We start from the raw sequence: 22,407 nt of genomic DNA, 5'->3' as shown, positions 1-22,407 counted from the left end.
TCACACACAGAGCAAGGGCCCGTGGAGGGGGGTTGAGGGCGCCACCTCTTATCACCACACAGAGCAGGGCCGATCAGGGGGGTTGGTGTGCTGCACCCTGTCCATACACAAGAGCCGCAGGGCAAATCGGGGGATTGGGGGAGCTCCCCCCTATCAGGCACAGAGCAGGGCTGATCAGGGGGTTTGGGCGCTGCCCCCTGTCACGCTGATCCCGGTGCTGGGAGCTTCACTGCTCCGCTGATCCCGGTGCTGGGAGGCATATTACCCTTTTACTATATAGAATAGAGGCCTGGTGCATGGGTGGGGGCTGGCTGGTTTACCCTGAAGGGTGTCCTGGATCAGGGTGGGGGTCCCCACTGGGGTGCCTGGCCAGGCTGGCTGAGGGGCTGAGGGCTGTTTTCCCGCTGGCAGTTGACTAAAAGCTCCCAACCGCTCCTTGTTTTCTTTTCTTTTTTTTTTATTCTGGGCCAGCTTTAGCTCTGAGGCCTCGCTGCTGAAAACATGGATACAATGTTGCGGTCCGGGGCTGACTGAAAGCCGGTTTTGTTTAGCTTCTTATTTGCAACATAGTAATAGTTGCTTAGAGTTGCAGTTGAGAGGCGGGGAACGTTGGAGTCTGCAGTCACTGGAGGAAGCAAGTCTCCCTGTTCGATTCAGTACATGGCTGCCGGCCGCCATCTTGGCTGACAGTTAATTTGCATAAGGATACGCTGATTAGCCAATGGGAAGGGTAGCGGTCGTACGCCAATTACCATGTTTCTCTTTTATTAGTGTAGATACTGCTGGTAGGCAGTAGTAGCCTTGATGTTTCAGTCCATTGGGGCTGCTGTAACAAAATATCATAGACTGAGTAACTTATTAAACAACAGGAGTTTATTTGTCACAGTTTTGGAAGCTGAGAAGTCCATGATCAAGGTGCCAGCATGGTCACATTCTGGTGATGGCCTTCTTCCTGCTTCATAGCAGGTGTCTTTTTGTCATGTCCTCATGTGGAAGGGATAAGGGAGCTCTGTGGGGTCTCTTTTATAAGAACTCTAATCATTCCTGAAGGTTCCACCCTCATGACCTAAGCACCCCCCACCAAAGGCCTCTCCTAATACTGTTACCTTTGGGGGTTAGGATTCAATATGTGAATTTGGGGGGACACATTCGAACTATAGCAGTTGGGCTGCAGACTTTGAACTCTAAATTGCTAAACCATTTTTCCGCTTAGGTGTGGGGACTTCCTTTGTCCCCAGAACGGCCCTACCATCCTCTCCCATTCACTCTTGATCAGAAAGTGACTTTTCCTTCTTCTGAACTCAGGCCCCACAGTCTATGCCATTTCTCTAAACCTTTGGTTTCGTATTGTAACTCATTCTGCATGTGATGTGTGATGGTCTGTCCTCTTCATCATGAGCTCTTAGAAGCAGTGACCATGGTGCCTTCCTCCAAGCCAACTACCCAGGACCTTACAGGGTGATGTCCCCAAGGTGGCCCATCACTGAACACAGTCTCCACAGGACAACAGCTTTAATTCAGGGGACTGAGGACAGTGGGAAGGGAAGTGCCTAAGTAAGATGGTCTGTCTTGCTTGAGTAACTTGGCTCCAATACTTGGCGGTGCTAAGTGCTAATGTGGGTTTAAATTGCCGGTGTTTATCCCAGGAAGGAAGGCATGGTGCCTGTCAATTATAGGTTCATTTTCCCTGAAATATTAACCATTGCATTTTCTTGTTTTGTACTTTAAACGTTAGAAATGTGAAGTAAAGCTATGGGGAACATAGAAAAATGAATCCATACCAATTCTACTTTCCTGTGTTATGAATCTGTTTTATTTTGCCCACATCTGGTGCTTTGTATTAAAAACAATTTGATAGTTGGGTGGATGGTGGATGTGAATCTCTTTAATTTAAAAAAGAAGCCTTTGGGCCAACACCAACATAATTATCATCTCCAAACAAAAATGGAAGATCCCCTTACTGTATTACCATGAATATTTATGCCAAAGGCAGTACATTATGTTTAGCATTTTCCTTAACATTTTATTTGGTTGGAGTAAAAGTAATTGCACTACTATTGGATAGAATAACATGATTTTTGGAGGATAATCTCTTTCTCAAAGCTCAAAATTTCATTTGCTTCAGAAATTTTTATGGGGAACAGCCAAGTCCTCGGTTACATGTCTAATGAATCAGGATTCTGAAATGTCAAAGGTATTTACAAACATAAAATTTCTTTAAGGAAATATTTTTGTGGTCTCTTTGTTTTAAAAATTGTATTTACATTTCATTCATAATTCATTCAGTTATTTTGGCTTTTCTCATTAAAAAATGGAGCTCTTTATTCTTAAGAGTTTGCCCATCATGACATTCAGTATTCCTCATATACCATAGAGCATCTTATATATTAATTGTGTGAAAAATATGTTTATAGAAATTCTATTCAGAGAATCTTCCTTAAAATGTGTATGAAGAAATGGGGTTCTAAATCAGACACCACATAAGTCAACACTTCCTTTAGCAACTGTAAGTGGTGTAGACTCTGCCTAATATACTCTGGTCTTTTTTTTTTTTTTTAAGCTCAGATTTCTTTCCAAAGGGCACAGGATCACCACAAACTAAATTTCAGACCGTGAGAAAGGAGGAAAGTGTGCAGAAGATTGGAGGGCGGGGTCTTCCGCTGAAAGAGGAGGCTGCAAAGACACATGGGGCTCTGGGGCTGCTTCCGGTTGGACAGGGCAGTGCTCCATTCCCAAGAGTGCGCTTCAGAGGCAGGGGGGGTCGCCAGGCTTCCCTGTGCAGGCTGAGCCTTTGGCCCTAATTGGCCGACAGTGAGTGAGTGGACACTGGGAGATTCCAGGGGATCAAGACACTTTGCTAGAAAAGAGGCCTGTGTAACAAATATACTGTATATGGATGTGTTGTAGGTGCATTTGTTTATGGGACGTGTAACATGGATTCTGCCGGTGCCAGAACTGGGGGAAATTGGAGAGTCATTTTCTATACTCTCTCCAGGAAGCTTCTTTCCCTCCGCCTGGCCACTGGCCATACTGTCTTAGGGCAGAGTGTCCAGTAGTGGGGTACTCCCCCCTGATTACAAGGACAGAGAGAGACTCCCGTAAATAGCACCCCGTTGCTGGGATTGAGGCAGCCAATGAATGTCTTTTCTTCTTCGAGTTTGTAGAGGCCCTGTTCCCTCTAGCGCCGCGTATAGCCTGAATTTGTATCCTGGGAGAGCGTAGTTTTCCTCTGTTCCTGTTTCCTTTCCACATGTCAGTTGTGTGGGCTGTTGGAGAAGCTGATTGTGTCCCAGGCCTGGAAGAGAGGGCTTGTTTTGTTCCCTGAACCGCTGTCCCCGGGGCACTGAGCAGCCTGAGTTAGCAGAGCAGACTCTGTATGACCAACTGACAAAGGATCCTTTTTTTTTTTTAAGGGGGAGAGCTAAACATCCCATTTATTTTGGTATAAAATAATTTTAATATCTTATCCAATTTGGAGGTGGAATACTACTATTTATCTCTTAAGTGGTGGGAGAAAAAAGAAGTAATTTTTTTTTCACTTTTCTCTTACTAATAACATTCCTAGCCTACTTTTTCAGATTGTTTTTCATTCAGTAATTGCAGACTCTTATTGCACTCACTTTGCAAACAGGATGTTTCTGCAAGCTGTGAAGATTGTATATTCATCACTTCTCTACTTCTGTGGGACTACTGTGTGTCTTGTGATGTGCACAGCCTGTCATCTTCAGATTCAGTGGGCATTTGTCGGTTGTGCAGGAGAAACAGAACCACATGACTTTGGTATTGGCAGGAAGCTCACCGCATGCTCCTCTGCTGCACGGCGCTGCATGCCTAGCAGACGTGCCTGGTGGATCCTCCTTGAATGTGAAAAGTGACTGGGGCCCGGGCCCTTCTCAGGGCTCTTCACTGACTTTTGGGTTGTTGCTGCCGCCAGAAAGGTCTTCTTTACCTTCAGATACAATCTACGCCTCCCTGATTCCATTTACTATCTCCTGGTTCAGCCGTTGGAGCTACCTAAAATACATGGTCCTTTTTCTGTAGGCCTACTGATTAACTCTGATTTTTATTTGACATGTACATTTCTGATTTTTTTTTTAAGAAAAGTGGGTTTGTCTTTCATTTGGAATTGATAAGTTGATCTTTTAAAATTTTAAAAAGTAACAGTGTTTTCAGGGACTATCTGGTGCTCTATTTCTGCTACTTGCGTTCCTCTCTCACTGCTGCCCAAGTGTTTTCTCTGCACGGAAACCTTAACAAGATCCTATTGTCCCAAAGAGAAAAGCGGTAATTGCTCAAAGGGTCATGGTTGGTCTAATCTGGGGGCGAGGCACCTTTTTTCTGCCAAGGGCCATTTGGATATTTATAACATCATTTGCGGGCCACACCAAATTATCAACTTAAAAATTAGCCTGCGATATTTGATCGAACAGTTAATTAACTCACCCTAGAGCAGTGATGGCAAACCTATGACATGCGTGTCAGAGGTGACACGCAAACTCATTTTTTTGGTTGATTTTTCTTTGTTAAATGGCATTTTAATAGATAAAATAAATATCAAAAATATAAATCATTGTTTTACTATGGTTGCAAATATCAAAAAATGTCTATATGTGACACGGCACCAGAGTTAAGTTAGGGTTTTTCAAAATGCTGACACTCCGAGCTCAAAAGGTTCGCCATCACTGCCCTAGAGCCTTGGCAGGACCAAATGATTTCTCGGGTCTTATAAGGCCCTCAGCCAGACGTTCCCCACCCCTGACCTAAGCAATGGCAGGGGTTTATCAGGAAGATGACCAACTTGTGCTGCTCTGGAGGTCCCTAACTGACTGGTTAAAGATTCTATTTCTGGGGGAGCTGAAACTGTAATTGAGTTAAGTCTCCAGTTGATGGGGCTAGCTTAAACGACTCCATTTTGGCCGTTGAATTATCTTTTAAACACACTGAAGTATGTATTTAAAAATAGTTAAAGTGGTAAATTTTATGTTACACATATTCTATCACAATAAAAAAAGAACATTCTTATGTACGTGTCTCACATTGAAGGTGAAAGATGTTCATCAATGCAAAAATCTAAATCCTAAGGGACCAACCAGATGGAGTGAGCAGAACACGCTGGCATCCATATGTTGCTTTATGTTTCCTTTCTTCAACCAGATACGGTTCTCATTTCCTCATGTGAAATTTATTTATTTTCACAGGAAGGAAAAGTTGATGCGATGCTCTCAATGCCGAGTTGCCAAATACTGTGGTGCTAAGTGTCAGGTAAGGATGTTCAGGCGTAAGTGAACCTTCAAGTTCTCGAACCTCAGTTTGTCCTCCGTTATGCCTGTTGGCCTATTTCTGTTTCTTCGCAATCTTTGCCTTATTTTCTTTTAGTTTAAAAATACCATATGCATATGGTAAAAAGTTATATAGGATATATATATATATATATATATATATATATATATATATAGTAAAAAGTTATATAGGATATATATATATATATATATATATATATATATATATATATATATGGTAAAAAGTTACATAGGATGGAGATATATATATAAAATTAAATTTTTACTCCTCTCCATCTTCTTGTCCTCCTGACCTCAATCCTGTTTCCCAGGGATGACTACGGTTAAGTGTCTTTGTAGCATTTTCTGTGTAAACATATTCATATATCTATATCCTTTATTTTAAAAAAACACAGATAAAGATTATTTGGCAAATTCCTGTCTACCTTGATTTTGTTTTTCATTTAATAGTCTATCTGGAGGAACTCTTGGTATCATCCCACTTTTTCCATTATGAATACACCACAATCATAATTTTCCCATTAATGAATGCTTAAACATTTCCCATGTTCCCTAATGCCATTAATGTACTGGGCATCCTTTTGTGCACAGTTTTGCACACTTCCACAAATTAATCTGTAGGATAACTTCTTCTCAGTTGTATTGATTAGTAAAAGGATATATGCATTTTGAATTTTTAAAGATAATGGCAAATTGCCTTCCAAGAGTTTGAGTTAATTTATAACAACTGACAGTCTATAAAAGTACTGCTGTTAACATATTTGAAATTCTTTAAAGGATGTGTAATTAACATTCAACATGACCTTTACTTCTAACCTTCTGATTAATTATGTAATAAATGTAATTAAGCTCTAATGAATTGTGTCATAATAAAAAGTCTAATTGGAAGTTTTCCGTCTGTGTCACTTGCTCCCACCCTCCACCCATTCTTTCTGCTTCTTATTTTGCTGTGTGGGGTGTGTGTGAATGTGTGTTTGTGTGTGTCTGTTCTGTGTATGCACATGTACCTCCCCCTCAAGCTTCTTCTTTTCCTTCTTTAAAATCTAGGCCACGCTTATCTGAGGGACTTTCTGCTGTTTCACTTTCTCTCGTGAAAGTAATTTCTCCAGCGTGGTCTTAATGGAAAAGAAACCAAAACGTACAAAAAACTCAGAGGACCCACATTTTAATGACAATTCTGCCATTAGCTAGTTAAATTATCCTGGAGAAAACACTTAAACTTCGGGGCCTCAACTTTCTAATCTGTACTACTAGTAAGAGCTCGTATTTCTTAGACATCTGTATGTACCCGGCACAGTTTTATTCTCTTTACTTTTACAGGAATATTGGGAGGGTTGGTCACTATTACTATGCTCATATTATTAATAAGGAAACTTACTAGCTATAGGATAGCAAGCAGCTTACCAAATGTCCTAGAGCTAGTAAGCTCTGGAGTTTGCGAAATGAACTGAGGCAGTTAGAATTTAGACTTTTAATTTCTCTTCTATTCCTAAATTTTATTCTTGCTCTAACATTCTAATTAGGTATTATTTCCCTTTTTCTTTTGTAGTTTCCTTTATCTTCTGGATTTTTGTCTTACTTTATTTTGTAATAAGGATGCACTCTATTCCCAAGGAACACAAAGCTAAATACATAGAAATAAAAGGTTAGAAATAACACCTTCCTAATAAAAATAGGGAATCTGAAAAAAATTAAATTATTTTTACCTCATTTTGTAAACCAAAAATTCTGTCAAAGTTAGAAAGATACCAGGTTTAGGTAAGATAATTAGCAATAGTAATAACAAAAGGAAAACATGAAAACAAACCCATGCTTTTTCTACAAAATAAATTCTAGAAAGACTGTTTTATGGTGATGTTTTAGCTGTTTTATTCATATGAAACAGAGCTGCATGTGTCAGGGGACTTCAGGTTAAGAATATGACATATAGAATTGATGAATTCACATTTCACTTGACACAAATCTTTTAGATCAGTGGTTCTCAACCTTCCTAATGCTGCGACCCTTTAATACAGTTCCTCATGTTGTGGTGACCCCCAATTTCATTGTTACAAATTGAACATAATTAAAGCATAGTGATTAATCACAAAATAATATGTAATTATATATGTGTTTTCCGATGGTCTTAGGTGACCCCTGTGAAAGGGTTGTTTGACCCCCAAAGGGGTCGCGACCCACAGGTTGAGAACCACTGTTTTAGATGAACTTCCTTTCTGTTCTTAATCGCCTAAACGTTTTTACTTTGATTTTCCTCTATTTTCATGCATGTTTTTCCCCAAGTTACCTTCTCCTTTTGCAGTACAATGAAGAAAACCCCCGTTATCTGATTAGAATGAGTAGAGGGAGTGTGGTGGGTGGATATGTCATTTTGATTCATGATAGTCCATGTATTTTTACCACATATATTAGCTGTTTACTGTAGCATCAATAATAATGTCGCCATCAGATATACTGCAGGAGGTAATGGGAAATGACCTAGTATGATGAAAGATATCTTATATAACACCAGTGAGTGCATACGCTTATATGTGTGTGGGGGTGGAGGAGTGTGTAGAGGTGGGACGGGAGTCAAAGATTGGCCAGAACATATGCATTTAAACTGCTCTGTTTAGCTCAACCTTAAGGAACAGCATTAAATATTGTAATTATTGTGGATACCTACAAAGCAGCCCAAAATTAAACTGACAGACTGAACTATGAACAGTAATGAACAGGAGGCACAAGCACTGGGAGTGGAAATTGATAGAGAGGATGTGAGTTTGTAGCATAAAACCTATAATATGTTTTCCCCAGGGGGACGTAACTTCAGTTCACTAGCTGAGCATGTGATGTGCGGGGCGATGCCATGAATGAGTTGTTTATGAGGGGCTATTGAGGTATTACGGGGTGTAATGTCCCTTGTGCCCACAAGGATGGAATCGGTTTTCACCTTTTGTTTTTGAACATAAGCAATATAAGAATAAATTTCATTATAAAAATCAGCACAACATAAAATAATGCCCAGTAAAAAGGAAAAGTCTTCCCCCAGCTTCTTTCCACCATTTCTACTTCTGCACAGAGGTGATCTCTTTGTGCGGGTTGGGAGTGGCGGATATACACCAATCTGTTCGTCTGTGCTTCAGATATAGTGTACACATACAGGGATAGGTTTACCGCTGTGTACAGCACTGTTTCTGATATTGGCAAAAGTATTTTCTCATCAGTGCCTTTGCACTCCTCTGTGTATGCCTTCGTATGAGGCGTCATGTGTATAGAGGGGTTAGGTATGGGAGCCAGTCTTATTTCTGTATTAGCATGATCAGAGCATCACAGATGATTATGAGACCAAAGGGGAGGAGCAGGTGAAGTTTTCCTATAAAACAGCATTCTTAAAATTTGAAATATTGATAGTAAGTAAATCAATTTCAAATAAATTTTCAAATTATTTCATCTTGGCTGGATTTAATATGATTCATAATATGCACATTTTTAATTGAATTAATTGCTGAGCAAAATAAGCATCTGGGTATTGCGTCAAATTGCAATTTATACGCCTTTAAAAAGTACTATATTAGCAGAGGGAGGCTCTTTTATGTTGATAATTATAGGCCTCTTTAAGAATGTGAATCATATTTTTGAGTTTGTATTTTATGCTTAGTTGTAGAATGATTTGATTCATTTTTGATGAATCCCATACTAGTAAGCACTGAATAGAGTGATTTAATGACTTGATTTCTAGAATATCACACCAAAGTGGGGATAATGAAGAAAGACAAGCCCTTTGCTTACTTCATAAACAGCTCGATGCCAGGCTTTAGACTGTTAGGACATGCAGAGTGTTCTGTGGAGAAGTTGGCTTCATATGTAATACTGTATTCAGGTTAAAATTACTTGATCCTATTTAAATTTTTTACTTCTAAAAATGTTCGGGGATTGCCTGGCTGGCGTGGCTCAGTGGTTGAGCATTGACCTATGAACCAGGAGGTCATGGTTCTATTCCCGGTGAGGGCACATGCCTGGGTTGTGGGCTTGATCCCCGGTGGGGGATGTGCAGGAGGCAGCTAATCAGTGATTCTCTCTCATCATTGATGTTTCTATCTCTCTCTCCCTCTCCCTTCCTCTCTGAAGTCAATAAAAAGATATTTTTAAAAGATGTCTGGGGATCTGAGACTTTCTTCTCTCATTCTCCATTTGTCTGGCGAGTGACCCCATTACTCCTGTGCCTGCGGTCGGCACCTGTATATTGATAATTCCTTGAGACGCCATCTGCAGCCCCTCCTTCCTCCTGAGCACCAGACTTTGAAGGCAGCTGCCCTCTGAGGTGGCCTCTTCGCCCTGTGTCTGCAGTCCGTCCTCCTGCCCCCACGTCTGACTTACAGAAACTAGGTTAACCCTCTCAGCCATTGATGGCCCTTCTAGTTCACTTTGGGAGTTAGACACTTGGTCGTTACTTGTGTTGGGGAGATGAAAGGCACGCGCCTCACCTGCCATGTTCAGCTGGAACCCGGCATGGACACTGATCTGGCACGGAAGTGTCTTTCAAAGAAGATTAGAAGTCCGCAGACGTGAGGGATTTATTTTGCCCTTTCAGATAAAATGTATCAGCGAGCTCATTCCGTCTTGATGTGGTCTCTCACCAGATCAGCGTGCTTGGCAAACTTTCTGTTGAAGGGCTGGATAATAAATATTTTAGTCTTTGTGGGCCATAAGATTTTTTGTCATAAGTACTCAGTTCTGTTGTCAGAGTCAGAAATGAGTGAGTGAAACTGAGTGTGGCTCTGTTTCAGGAAAACTTTATGAAAACAACTGGCAGAATGGATTGGACCTGCACCCTGCACTAGATGATGGTTGACTGAGTTTGGGGCACTGAAGTTCTTTCTTACTATTTGCCTTCTCAATTAACCATTTTCCTAACAAGTAAGAATTGATTCTTGCTTCTTCTCTTCCGTCAACTTCGTGCCCTGTGACCATCCTGCCGCCTCACCCCTTTATATTTGGCCCGACCTGTCTGATTTGAGTAAGGCTAGTGGGAAGGTGCTCTCGCTCTACATGTGATAGAGCTTTCCGTAGCTTTTAAGGCGATACGTCTCATGTCTGTCACCAGGTCTCCAGCATGCTCGAAGGAGATTTCATGTAAGATTTTAATCAATACCTGTCCGTCAGCGCGGCTTGTTAGACAGCCTGCTTAGCTTTCCCATTTCCGTTTCCCAGATTCCAGCTTTTCAGGTCTTTATCTGTCAACTTGTAATTCAGTGTTGGATTACGTTTGAGGCATAAAGAAGGAGATATTATTTACTTGCTATTAAGTGGTCTGTAAGTGAATGAAAACTGTTGGGTCCTTTTTTTGCCCGTAGGAAACCTCTGTAGCTTGTTGCTTGTGAATAGAGTGATTCTTGCAACCTCTGTAGCTTGTTGCTTGTGAATAGAGTGATTCTTGCAGATGTGGTGAAAAAAAATCACGACACGTTTTTACATAGGTGTTCAGTTACTAATTATTAATAATTGGTAATTATTAATCACAGGTGGAATTGTTGAATAAGCTGGTTTAAAATAATCTGTCATGTATTTTAAGCCAGTTTCTCCATCCTTAGTGACCCAGCATCTGAGGAAAATACCATTACGAATTTTCACTTCCATGTAAAGCTAACATGGGTAGGTTTCTAACCTATTCTGATGCATTCAGATATTTGTTGGGATGGATATTACAAAACTGTAGATTTTAATTATCGGGAGGCTGCCTTACGGGTTTTCGAGTCCACTCCTCTTACTGAATAAATGTCTGCTGTGCCCAGGTCATGAATTAGATGTTCTTCTTACCCAAACAGATTCAATATGTGCTGACCTTTCTCATTTTTCAACCACTACGATAATAAACTGCTCAAAATTGAGTTTTTATTCCAACCAAAACCTAATGTTTATCAGTGTTTAAGTGTGTTATTGAGCTGTATCCAAGGAGGGAGGGAATGTTAGGTGAATGTGCAAAGGTTGTTTTGAGTAAGAAGGAAGAAGTAAATTTTCTGTTTCTAGTGTAACATCACATCATCCTCTCCTTTTGTAATCAAGCAATCAAGGTCAAGACACATTGTTTAAAGATAATTGTTAAACGGTTTACTGTCCTTTTACTTTTTGGATGGCCTTAATTTCAAATAATTGATGATAAGTATACAGAAAATTACACCTCCTAAATGGTACTAGTTCTAGAATAAATTATGAGATCTATTGAACACCTGCTACATGCAAAATGCATGTAATTGGTAGTACACTTATTTAAGGAAACCAAACATAAACAAAGCTAAATTGTTAAAACCGTTTACTGAGTCTTTACATTACAAAAGATTTCATTGGTATCACCGAAAGAATTCACTGAAGTGTTTTTTAAGTATTAAAACATGTAAACCATTCTTTGAATTATAGGTTTTCCAAAATAATCATTAAAAAGCTGTGTTTATTAAACAGTAATTTTTCCTTTTCTTTCATATAAAAATGCTTCTCCCCAAATCACAGTTACTAGACATAGGATAATTGCTTTTACTTATAAATATGATACATGATATTTGTACAAATTCAAACAGTATGGGAAAATATAAGGAGAAAGGCAAAAACAGCCTTTTTTATTTTTTTTAGGAAAAGTTGGAAAAATTATTACCAGTTTTTCAGTATGTTAAACAAATTTACCATGAGTATTATTAAAATCATGACTTGAGGTGGTGAACATACCATATGGTGTACAGATGATGTGTTGAAGAATTGTGCACCTGAAACCTGTATAATTTGGTTAACCAGTGTCACCCCAATAAATTTAATAAAAAGGGAAAAATGTTTGGATTGATTGCATTATAAATGTTACTTCTGTGCCAACAATATGCACACTAAAAATTTTGATATTCATTACCAAAAACCCGTCATAAAGTAGGAGAAACTTACAATTCTACCAATAAGTTTATGGTCCCCACTTCCCTATACATAGCCTAGACATTTCTAAATGTTGTCAGTTTCATTCAACTTTGCTAAATTAGTGGGTCACCTATGTTATCCAATTTCTGCTAGCATTTCTTTGGTCATTGGTGTGGTTTCTATTTTTTGTTCGTTTTTTCTTTCTTAGGCATGCTTTTCTTATGTCCTTTACCTTTCTTTCTCTTTTTAAAATTGAAATATCCTTTTCTTAGTTATTTTGTAAGACCTTGCATTTTAGATACCTTTAGCATTGTCTACATATATGTTTTAGATTTTGTTTTTCTTGTATGTACTATATCTTTCAATCTTGTGTATGGTATTAGGTTTTCTCCTGATGTACAAAAGTGATTTATTTTTTATGTAGTTTAATATGTACATCTTTTCTTTTATGGTTTCTGGGTTTTATGTCCTGCTTAGAAACATCTTCCTCACCTCAACATTATAAGATGTTAATGCCATAGTGCGATAGTTCAATGGTAAGTTTAGAATAGTGTTTTGTTGTTTCATCTATTTAACATAGAGAATGACCTCCTTTTTAGTTTAGTCTAGCTCAGTGGTTTTTCAGCCTTAGCTACAGATAGAAGCCCCACAGTGATTGAAAGTGATTCAGAACCTGCTCCTATCTCTTCGGTTAGAATATCTGGTTAGGCCTGGTATTTAAAAAATATTTTTTCTGTATGTGTGTGGTGTGTGTAACTGTGTAGCATTGTTCTAGGTCTGGGATTTTCTGCTCTCTCAGACCCAATTCCACCTTTCTGTAATAATTTTCATTATACTCTCTACACTCTTGAAATGAAATTTCATAGGTAATATAATCTAATAGTTACCTATTTTCAGAATTCAGTATCGGTATAATTCCATAAGTGGAACATAAAGGAGAGAGAGAATGAAAATAACTTATAATTAAACAATGTGTATTTTAGTATGTAAATGCTCAGGCGTGACTAGACTAGAAGACAACTAAGAAGTCATGTACATGCATATGATTGCTGTGAAAAGGGAAGTACAAAATGCAGATCAGAAAATGTGTTTTATTAGTAATGCAACCACTATGAATGGTGGTGCCTTTGTGGTATGCTTTTATGAAATATTGAATAACTTTAGCTAAAGTTCTTAACACAGTCTTTCCTTGATTTACCTAGAAAATTTAGTGCTATTAAGACTATGTTAAAAACACGCTTTTTGTTTATATATATGAAAGGAGGTTATGTCTAGGCATAAATGTCTGATTGAACATTTAAAAGTCACGTTGGATTTGGAACAGTTCTTCATTGTCTGGAACTGCCCTGCACAGGATGTCCCGCATCTCTGGTTCCTGGCCACTAAGTGCCCAATGTACTCCTAAAGCACCATTATAAAAAGTACCCCATACATTTCCCAAAGAACCTCAGGATTATCCCTGCTGGGAAGCACTGGTTTAGTTAGTTTATGTTCTGAATCAATATAAATACGGTAACAATATATGAAAATACAGGGTGGGACAAAAGCATGTTTACAGTTGTTAGTATAGAAAATAATATAATAATCTATAATAATAAAAGTGTAATATGCTAATTAGACCGGACAGCCAAATGACCTTCTGGATGTCCTTCCGGACGACCTTCCAGATGAAGCCGCGGGGGCGAGGCAGAGGCGGCCACCGCGGTGGACAGGGAGCCGAGGCAGAGGTGGTTAGGGGTGATCAGGCAGGCAGGTGAGCAGTTAGGGGCGATCAGGCAGGCAGGCAGAGTGGTTAGGGGCAATCAGGCAGGCAAGTGAGCAGTTAGTGGCAATGAGCCAGGCAGGCAGAGTGGTTAGGGGCGATGAGGCAGGCAGGTGAGTGGTTAGGGGCGATGAGGCAGGCAGGCAAGTGGTTAGGGGCGATGAGGCAGGCAGGCGAGTGGTTTAGGGGCAATCAGGCAGGCAGGCAGAGTGGTTAGGGGTGATCAGGCAGGCAGGCAGGCGAGTGGTTAGGGGTGATCAGGCAGGCAGGCAGGCGAGTGGTTAGGAGCCAGCGATCCTGGATTGCGAGAGAGATGTCTGACTGCCAGTTTAATAATAATAATAAAAGTGTAATATGCTAAACTGGCAGTTAGACATCCCCTGAGGGGTCCCAGATTGCGAGAGGGTGCAGGCCTGGCTGAGGGACCCCTGAAACCCCCCCCCCCCCGCCGTGCATGAATTTCGTGCACTGGGCCTCTAGTTAATAAAAAATAATACAAAAATAAGCTTTGTGTTTTACATATGCACAGCTGTAAACCTGCTTTTGCCCCACCCTGTATATAGAGTCTGAAGTTGTTTTTGTCATGCATGTACTGAAAAATGGAATTGAGTCATAAATGTCTTTTATTTCCTTCTTTTCCACCTAAACTCTTGTCTCCCAATGTCTTTGTTTCTTAACACAATATTTTAATTTCCTTTATCCTTTATGCTAACTTGTGCTTATTGTACATCATTGTTCATTTTGAACTACAAGAACAGAAAACATTACAGCTGTATTGTGAACAAAATCTTAATTACATCCTGTATTTGCAGTAATGGAAGAAAACAGGAAAAAGTAAAATCAAGAAGGTTGTTTGAGAAACTGGCAGATTTCATGTTATGTTATAATGTGTCGTTGAGTTCTAGACCCAGGCTAAAGTTTGTAGAGTGAAGATGATGCCTAATGTTTTTGTGTGATTGTGGGGTTTTGATTCAAAGTCAAATACAGTAACTTCAAAGATTTTGTTGTAAGTCTTTCCTTGGTATGCGTCCGTTAGTAAGCCTTATTAAGAAGTGATGGTGAACAATAAGTCCTAACAATTAATGTTGTAAAAACATGGATTTTAATATCATGGTAAGAAATGGAGTAGGCTGTAAAGCTGACACTATATTACAGACCAATTTCAAGTAATGTGATTGTTTATAATATAATATTTATATTGATCTGATTTGACTTTTAGATGAAAAGAATGAGTATCTTTCTTGCCAAAGTGAGTGGGAAGAAAAATATGTTGTCTGATGTTTTCATGCAGTGATCTAGGAATAGCCTTGAGAAACATAATGTTTAGTTTCTAATTATTGTTGAGAAATGAAAGCTCAATATTAATTATGCTAAAGTCCTAAATTGTTTTTGATAAGAATTCTCAAACATTTGGATGTTTAAAAATGCCATCTAACAGATCAATTGGCTCATTACCTAGGGGTACATTTTGTAGTTACTTCACTCTGGTGAGCTGAGCTGCTCAAAGCTGGAGGTTTTACCAAAGGAGCAGTGAGTGAGCCTTTGTAGTTCAGTATTGATTAGAAGCTGTGTCTCAGCCTTCCTTTAGGAGGGCAGTCCTTTTTCAGCCGGCAGTTCCTCCGGCTTTGAACAGAGCCCAAGGAGCTCGCTCTCTCAGAGACCCCCCGGCCCCGTGTGGCTCACTCCGGCCCACACGGCCAGTCCACTGAGGGCACCTGTCAGGCTTCTTGACGTCTAACACGAACGAAAACTTTCCCACCACAGTTATGGTTCTCTCTTCAGTCGGCAGTCAGAAGCATCAGCACCCTGGTTTTCTCTCATTGCGAATGAGATTTGATTTGACTGCTGAACCCACTCTCATTCCAAGACCAAATGAAGGAAAGAAAGTCAGTCTCTACCAGTTTTACATCCACAGGATGGCAGTTACAATCATGGGAAACTGTGTTAACTAATACATACAAGTTTCTTTAATGCAGAGCTTTTTAGAACTTCTAGGAAGCTAAACGTAGTATTTTGAATCTCCCAGCAGGGTCTTTATTATGTTGTGGTTTTCAATCTTATTTGACAATGGAGCCATAATTTTTTAGGGATCTTACACATGTTGGCAATTGCTAATTGCTATTCCAGGACTAGCCCCCTGAACAATAGAAACATTCCCCCCACTGAGTTAGGTTTTAATATGATGCCTGTTAGTGAGGACTGACGTGAGAAGTGGCGGTAGGAAAGGCCATTGTAGTTGTAAACGATTGTTGCAGACATTGTCCAGTATGGTGATTAGCTCTCTCAGAACGAGTTCCTCCTGTGATTTACTGCTTGGTTTTTACTGCTTGGAACTATGCGTTTTTCTTTTCTGTCAAGTGAGAATTAGATAAGCTATTATGCTTTTTTTTTTTCCCCTTGCCTGTAAGGCAACTCAAATAAATGTGGCTCCCAGCACAGTAATTATTTAGCTCTCATGCTTAGCATACTAAGGATTTTACTCTCCCCTTTCATGTTTACGTAGCTCATTAGTTAGATCCCTGCTGTCGAGCTTCCCTTTCCTCATCTATAATATAAGGCTCTACCTTTTGGATTATTGTGAAAATAAAATCTTTTTTAATTGCGTGGTCATGTGTGTGGCACACTGTGGAATATGAAGTAAATGCTATAGTACTTTTTTCATAATTTTAACATTTTTTGTTTCCAGTTTCACAACCTTATTTTATATACATCTTTACTTTGGAGCAGCTCAGTCTTGTTTAGAAGTGAGAAGTATACATACTAAGAAAAAAGATTACACGCATCCCATTCAGAGCATTGCGACAGTGGGTGTGAGGGAATGAAGTGAGGTAACCCTGAGTAGAGTTGATGACAGAAGTGATGTACCCCTTGTGAACGATGTCTCCAGGATTGGGGTTATGAGGAAGTAGCAGCAGACATGGCTTCCCCCAACAACTTGGTAGGGGTAGCCTTTCTGAGCAAAATGCTGGCTTGAACTTGAATCCGAGTCAGTTTCAAAGTAGCTGCAGCTTTTGTGAAATTTTTGGTTGTGCTGCATGTTTGTGCTGCAAGTGGAAAAAAGAGAGTTCCTTCTAGGAGATTTTCAGGCCCAGAAGCTGGGAAGCAGACCTACAATTTCTGAAATAAGAAGTGTTGTGAGCATCGGGCATGTCAGTGATGGGACTTCCAACTCTCGTTGGGAAAATAGAACATACTGGACGTTTGGTCTAGCTGTCTCTCCTCCACCAGGGCTAAATATTAGGTAGCCTGGCATTTCTTTCCATGTGGATGTAATCCACGAGAGGAGCCGTGGCATTTCTGACCCAAGACTCAGAGAGAGAATGCCCTTCCCTGTAGCCCTCTCGTCCCGAGTGTTGCAAGATTGGTGACTGGCTCACTGGTCTCTTCTCTTCAGCCACACCAGCATGTGGCGAAGATCCTGGGTTAAGTGGCCTTCTAATTTATCACCCACACTACATTTTCTGAAGGAAATGGGGCACTATTAATAAGGACAACATAAATAAGACATTCCTGGGCAAACAGGACATTTGATCATTTTAGCTAACAACCCCTTTTCTATGTTATCTTAAAAAACACAGAGGTTTTATATTTTTTGTGATGTTAGCTCTCCTGATATGTCTGTGCTCACTATAGTAGCAGAAAATGCAGAAGGCTATCTGCTCTGTTTTGATTTTCCTGAACCATGTGTTTTGTTTTCTAATTTGGAGTGTATTTTCTTTTTATATTCAAAGTCACTGTCTATTATTGCATCCTGTTTAATCTGTAAAAGACCATCTTATGAATTATTGAGTAAGTCATAATGATTCTTTGTTTGGACTCCCCCAGCCAGGTAATAATGGGGGCGTGGGGGGGGGGAATGAAAGGACAGAGGTGAAGCAGAAGCTCTCAGTGCCCAAGCCGGGTAACTGCATACTTGGTGAAGACTGAATCGTGGAGCATATTGCTTTCATTTCCTATTTTGAAGTGATATTTAGGCGGTTGAAATTAATGTTGGTAACTCCCAAACCAGTGCAAATGAAAGTTAAATTTTATGTCTTGTATGCTCTCCCCACTCTTATCTTAACAGAAGAAAGCTTGGCCAGACCACAAGCGGGAATGCAAATGCCTTAAAAGCTGCAAACCCAGATATCCTCCCGATTCCGTCCGACTTCTTGGCAGAGTTGTTGTCAAACTTGTGAGTAGAGAACTTGTGAAATATTCTTGGTTTTTAATTTAACAAAAGCACTCACATTTGCATATATTATTCTTTAAAAAATATGTTTTTATTGATTTGAGAGAGGGAGAGAAACATCGATTGGCTGCCTCCTGCACGCCCCTGTTTGGGATGGAGCCCGCAACCAGGGCATGTGTCTTGACGGGGAATTGAACCTGGGACCTCTTCCTGGATGGGATGACAGGACACATGTATTATTCTTATTTAAGGCTGAATTTAAATCCATATGGAAGTAGAAGGTGGATTATTACAGGGCGTGTCTTAAGTCAACAGCTTGCTGTTTTCCTATCAGTCACAGCATCAGTGGTGGTAATGACGTGCACGGCCCCTCTTTGAAGGCCCTGGGTGTGATCTCCTGGGATTGGAGACAGGAGGTCCTGTATTTGTCACATGAGATGTTAGTAGAATCTGTTATGTTGCCTTTATTACTTTTCTACTGTGAACTAATGCACAGGGTATATATATAATTCTTGTCTCTTCAACTGAGATTTGAATTTTATGATAATTAATCTTACATGGAAGAGTACTTATTTTTTTATTTACAGTCAGCATTCAGTGAAATTGTGTCTTCAGTTCTTTTCTGTGCTCTGCCAAAACAACTAGTGGATTCTGTGACATCCCCCTCTGGTGACACCTTCCAGATTTTTGGGGTCAGCCTTTAGCATGAGTATCTCTCAAGTTATTGCAAACTCCAGCTCTGTTCTCTCCTGTTTTGTATGGACTTTTTTTTTTTCTGGCTATGAAATTTTATAGGGGTATTTAAGAATGTAAAAGTATGATTATATACATAAAACTAATGCAATGTTATATTTCAGTTACATCTTAATTTAAAAAAGGATTTGCAATACCAAATGGACATTGTCTTTGGACTGAATATGCAACATACATATTTACTACTATGTGTACATTGTGTTAAAACTTACAAATTTATTTCAAAGCATTAATAAATTTAGAGCAAGTTTTATCATTATGCATTTCTTTAACCACTGGATATTAAAAGTTTAATCTGTTATATTTGAGTGTGGACTTTTTTCTACTTTATTAGGTCCTAGTTCTCAGTCACTATCCCTGATCTACTGAATCAAAATTAAAAAGGATTCAATCCTATATAATAAAAGCCTAATATGCTAAGTGTCCAGTCATCTGGTCATCCATTCAACCAATCAAAGCATAATATGCTAATGATAGTCATCTGGTCATCCATTCAACCAATCAAAGCATAATATGCTAATGATATGCTAATGCTGCTCAACCACTCGCTATGACGTGCACTGACCACCATGGATCAGACAGTCGACTGGTCGACCAGTCACTCTGACATGCACTGACCACCAGGGGGCAGACGCTCCGACTGGTAGGTTAGCTTACTGCTGGGGTCCAGCGGATCGGGACTGAGCGAGACAGGCTGGACACGCCCTGGATCCCTCACATGGTCCCTCCCTGGCTGGACATCCTCCCGAGTCCCTCCCCGGCCTGGAACGTGCACAGGTGGGCTCCTTCAGCCTGGACTGCACCCTCTCGCAATCTGGGACGCCTCAGGGGATGTTGGAGAGCCGTTTTGGCTCTATAGCAGAACGACTGGTCGCTGTGACACGCACTGACCACCAACTCCATTGCAGGAGCTGCCCCCGGGTGTCAGTGCACTCCTACAGGGGGAGCGCCGCTCAGCCAGAAGCTGGGCTCATGGCTGGTGAGCACAGAGGTGGTGGCGGGAGCCTCTCCTGCTTCTACAGCAGTGCTAAGGATGTCCGAATGACAGCTTAGGCGGGGAGTGGGCCTAAGCCGTCAGTCAGACATTCCCCAAGGGCTCCTGGACTACAAGAGGGTGCAGGCTGGGCTAATGGGCGCCCCCCCACCCCGCCAAGTGCACGAATTTCATGCACGGGCCTCTAGTTGTGAAATAGTTACTTTCCATAGAGTACTTTCTATCTCCAGGCCTTGTGGTAATCACTTTACCTGATATACCTTATTTCACACCCAAAACAGTCCTGTGAATCAGCTGCTGTTATTACTCTTATGTTCCAGATAACAAAATTGATTCCTCTTGACTAAAGGTTAAGCATCTTGTCCAAGGTTGTACAGTTTGTAGTAGATTCTTATTTTTATTGATCCATCTTTGCTTTTTTATGATAATTTGTAATAAAATTCTTACAGTGATTGCATGGATAGAACTGTGGAAAAAAATAAAAGTATGAAATCTTGTAAAAGAGTTTTTACATTTGGAAATTAAGCTTGTGGTTAAGTCACAGCTTTTATTTTATTAAGTTGTTACTGATTAAATAATTGAACTGTAAGAACGTGGTGAAGAGAAGGAATATACTGGATAGAATTTTACTTTTTTAATATACTTTCATTAAATGTCTAAAGATACTCAAACATATTTATTTATATATTGGAAAACTTGAAATTGTTTTGGTGTTTTCCGCCTTTACTTCATAGATGGAAGAAACCCCCTCTGAATCGGAGAAACTTTACTCATTTTATGATCTGGAATCAAGTAAGTGATTATCTATCAGCATAAAAAAATCCTGTCATTTATTTCCTGAGATGATGAATTGCTTTGTTTTTTGTCTCTCTGTTATGTGAGGGAAATCTAACATGTGCATATTTAATTTATTCTGGGTAGCTTTGGCCATATAGGAGTTTGTAAAGTGCCAGGTTAGGCAGTGAGGGGAATGTAACCCCTAGTCCAGTTGAGAAAATAATTTTTCTTCTGTTTCTCCCTCACTTACTCTCTTCTTCCCACTCTTGCTTTCTTTTTGATGTCAGGAAACTGATGTGAACAGGGTGGGGTCCTGGTGTCCAGGGAACATTTAGGTTCACTGGTCGAAACACAGGTGACTTAGGCTCTCTAACAGCATTGAGCATTGTTCTTCTCCTGATGGCCGAGCTACTTGGGAACAGTGAAAGGCTTTCCAGATCCGAATGTTAGGTAAATGTAGGGTGTGTTTTTCTTTCATGTTGGCACAGACACTCTTCATTGAGGTTGCGAATGATTTCAACGCAAAAGTAGCCAGAGCTCATAGAGTAAATTGGCTACACAGTTGAAGATTTGTGTTGGAGGTGAATTTGGTACAGATTTATGGTGATGGGATCCCACTTGCCAGTGAGAATACATTATTATTTAAGTATCACCAATCATTAGAGAGATGCAGATCAGAATTACAGTGAGATAATCATCCCATCCCATTAGGATGGCAACTATAGGGGAAAAAAAAGAGAAAACAAGTGTTGGCGAGGATGTAGAGGAAGTGGAACGGTAGGAATGTAGGATGGTATGGCTGCTATGGCAAACAGTATGGAGGTGCCTCAAAAAATTAAAACTATAATGACCATACATTCCTGGATTCTGGTTATACACTCAAAATAATTGAAAGCAAGTATTTATTCATCTATATTTATAGCAGTATTAGTCACAATAGCTAAAACTTGGAAGCAACCAAATGTCTATCAATGAATGAATAGATAAGCAAAATGTGTTATGTATACACAATGGAATATTATTCAGCGTTAAAAAGGAAGGAAATTCTGACATGCTACAACATGGATGAGTCTTGAGGGTGTTATACTAAGTGAAATAAGGTAATCTCGGAAAGACAAATACTGTATGATTCCACTTATATGAAGTACTTAGAGTACTCCAGATCATGAAGAAAGAAAGTAAAATGGTGGTTCGCAGGGGCTGTGGGAAGGGATGAATGGGAAGTTATTGTTTAATGGGTATAGAGTTTCAGTTTTACAAGGTGAAAAGTATTATGGAAATGGATAGTGGTGATTTTGCATAACAATGTGAGTGTATTTGATACTACTGAACTGTATAGTTAAAAATGGTTAAGATGGTAAATTTTATGTTATATATGTTTTCCCACAGTTTTGAAAATAAATAACTGGGTTAATTGTTCTGTTGAACAAGTAATTTAAAGAAAATATGTAGATCTGACATGATCAACAGAATTATGCTCTAGTTCAACTGATGTATTTTTTCTAGTTTTAACAGAGAACTAATTAGTCATTTTTTTGATGTTATTGCTAAGTAATTAACATCTCTTGGAATGAGTTTCACTATTAACATTAGCCTTGCTCACTAGCAGTGTTGTACACACTGCCTTAAGTGAAATGCTCTCGAAGTTTATTAATTGAATTGTGCATTCTTAACCTTAACACTCCTTGATGATATACATTAACTGATATTGGCTGTAGAACTTTCTTCTGTTTCAGTTGAAGTAGCACCATACCTTGTTTATTCAACTGAGAAATGA

At 39.7% G+C, this 22,407-nt stretch overlaps 1 protein-coding gene across 1 annotated transcript in view; it reads left to right on the top strand.

Moving 5' to 3' along the window:
- LOC102428656 (histone-lysine N-methyltransferase SMYD3) overlaps positions 1-22,407 on the top strand; it is a gene marked incomplete at its 3' end in the record, with an annotated part of 399,438 nt that overhangs the window by 100,617 nt on the left and 276,414 nt on the right. Inside the window, exons 2-4 of the mRNA XM_006104118.2 lie at positions 5,199-5,262; positions 18,002-18,109; positions 20,588-20,645. Of these exons, the coding sequence (XP_006104180.2) occupies positions 5,199-5,262; positions 18,002-18,109; positions 20,588-20,645 (230 nt within the window). The remainder of the gene's footprint in view (positions 1-5,198; positions 5,263-18,001; positions 18,110-20,587; positions 20,646-22,407) is intronic.

Source organism: Myotis lucifugus, unplaced genomic scaffold (assembly GCF_000147115.1).
Source record: "Myotis lucifugus unplaced genomic scaffold, Myoluc2.0 scaffold_543, whole genome shotgun sequence".
Taxonomy (NCBI): domain Eukaryota; kingdom Metazoa; phylum Chordata; class Mammalia; order Chiroptera; family Vespertilionidae; genus Myotis; species Myotis lucifugus.
Note: the sequence above shows the minus strand (reverse complement) of the source record. Positions and strands in the feature narration are given on the sequence as shown.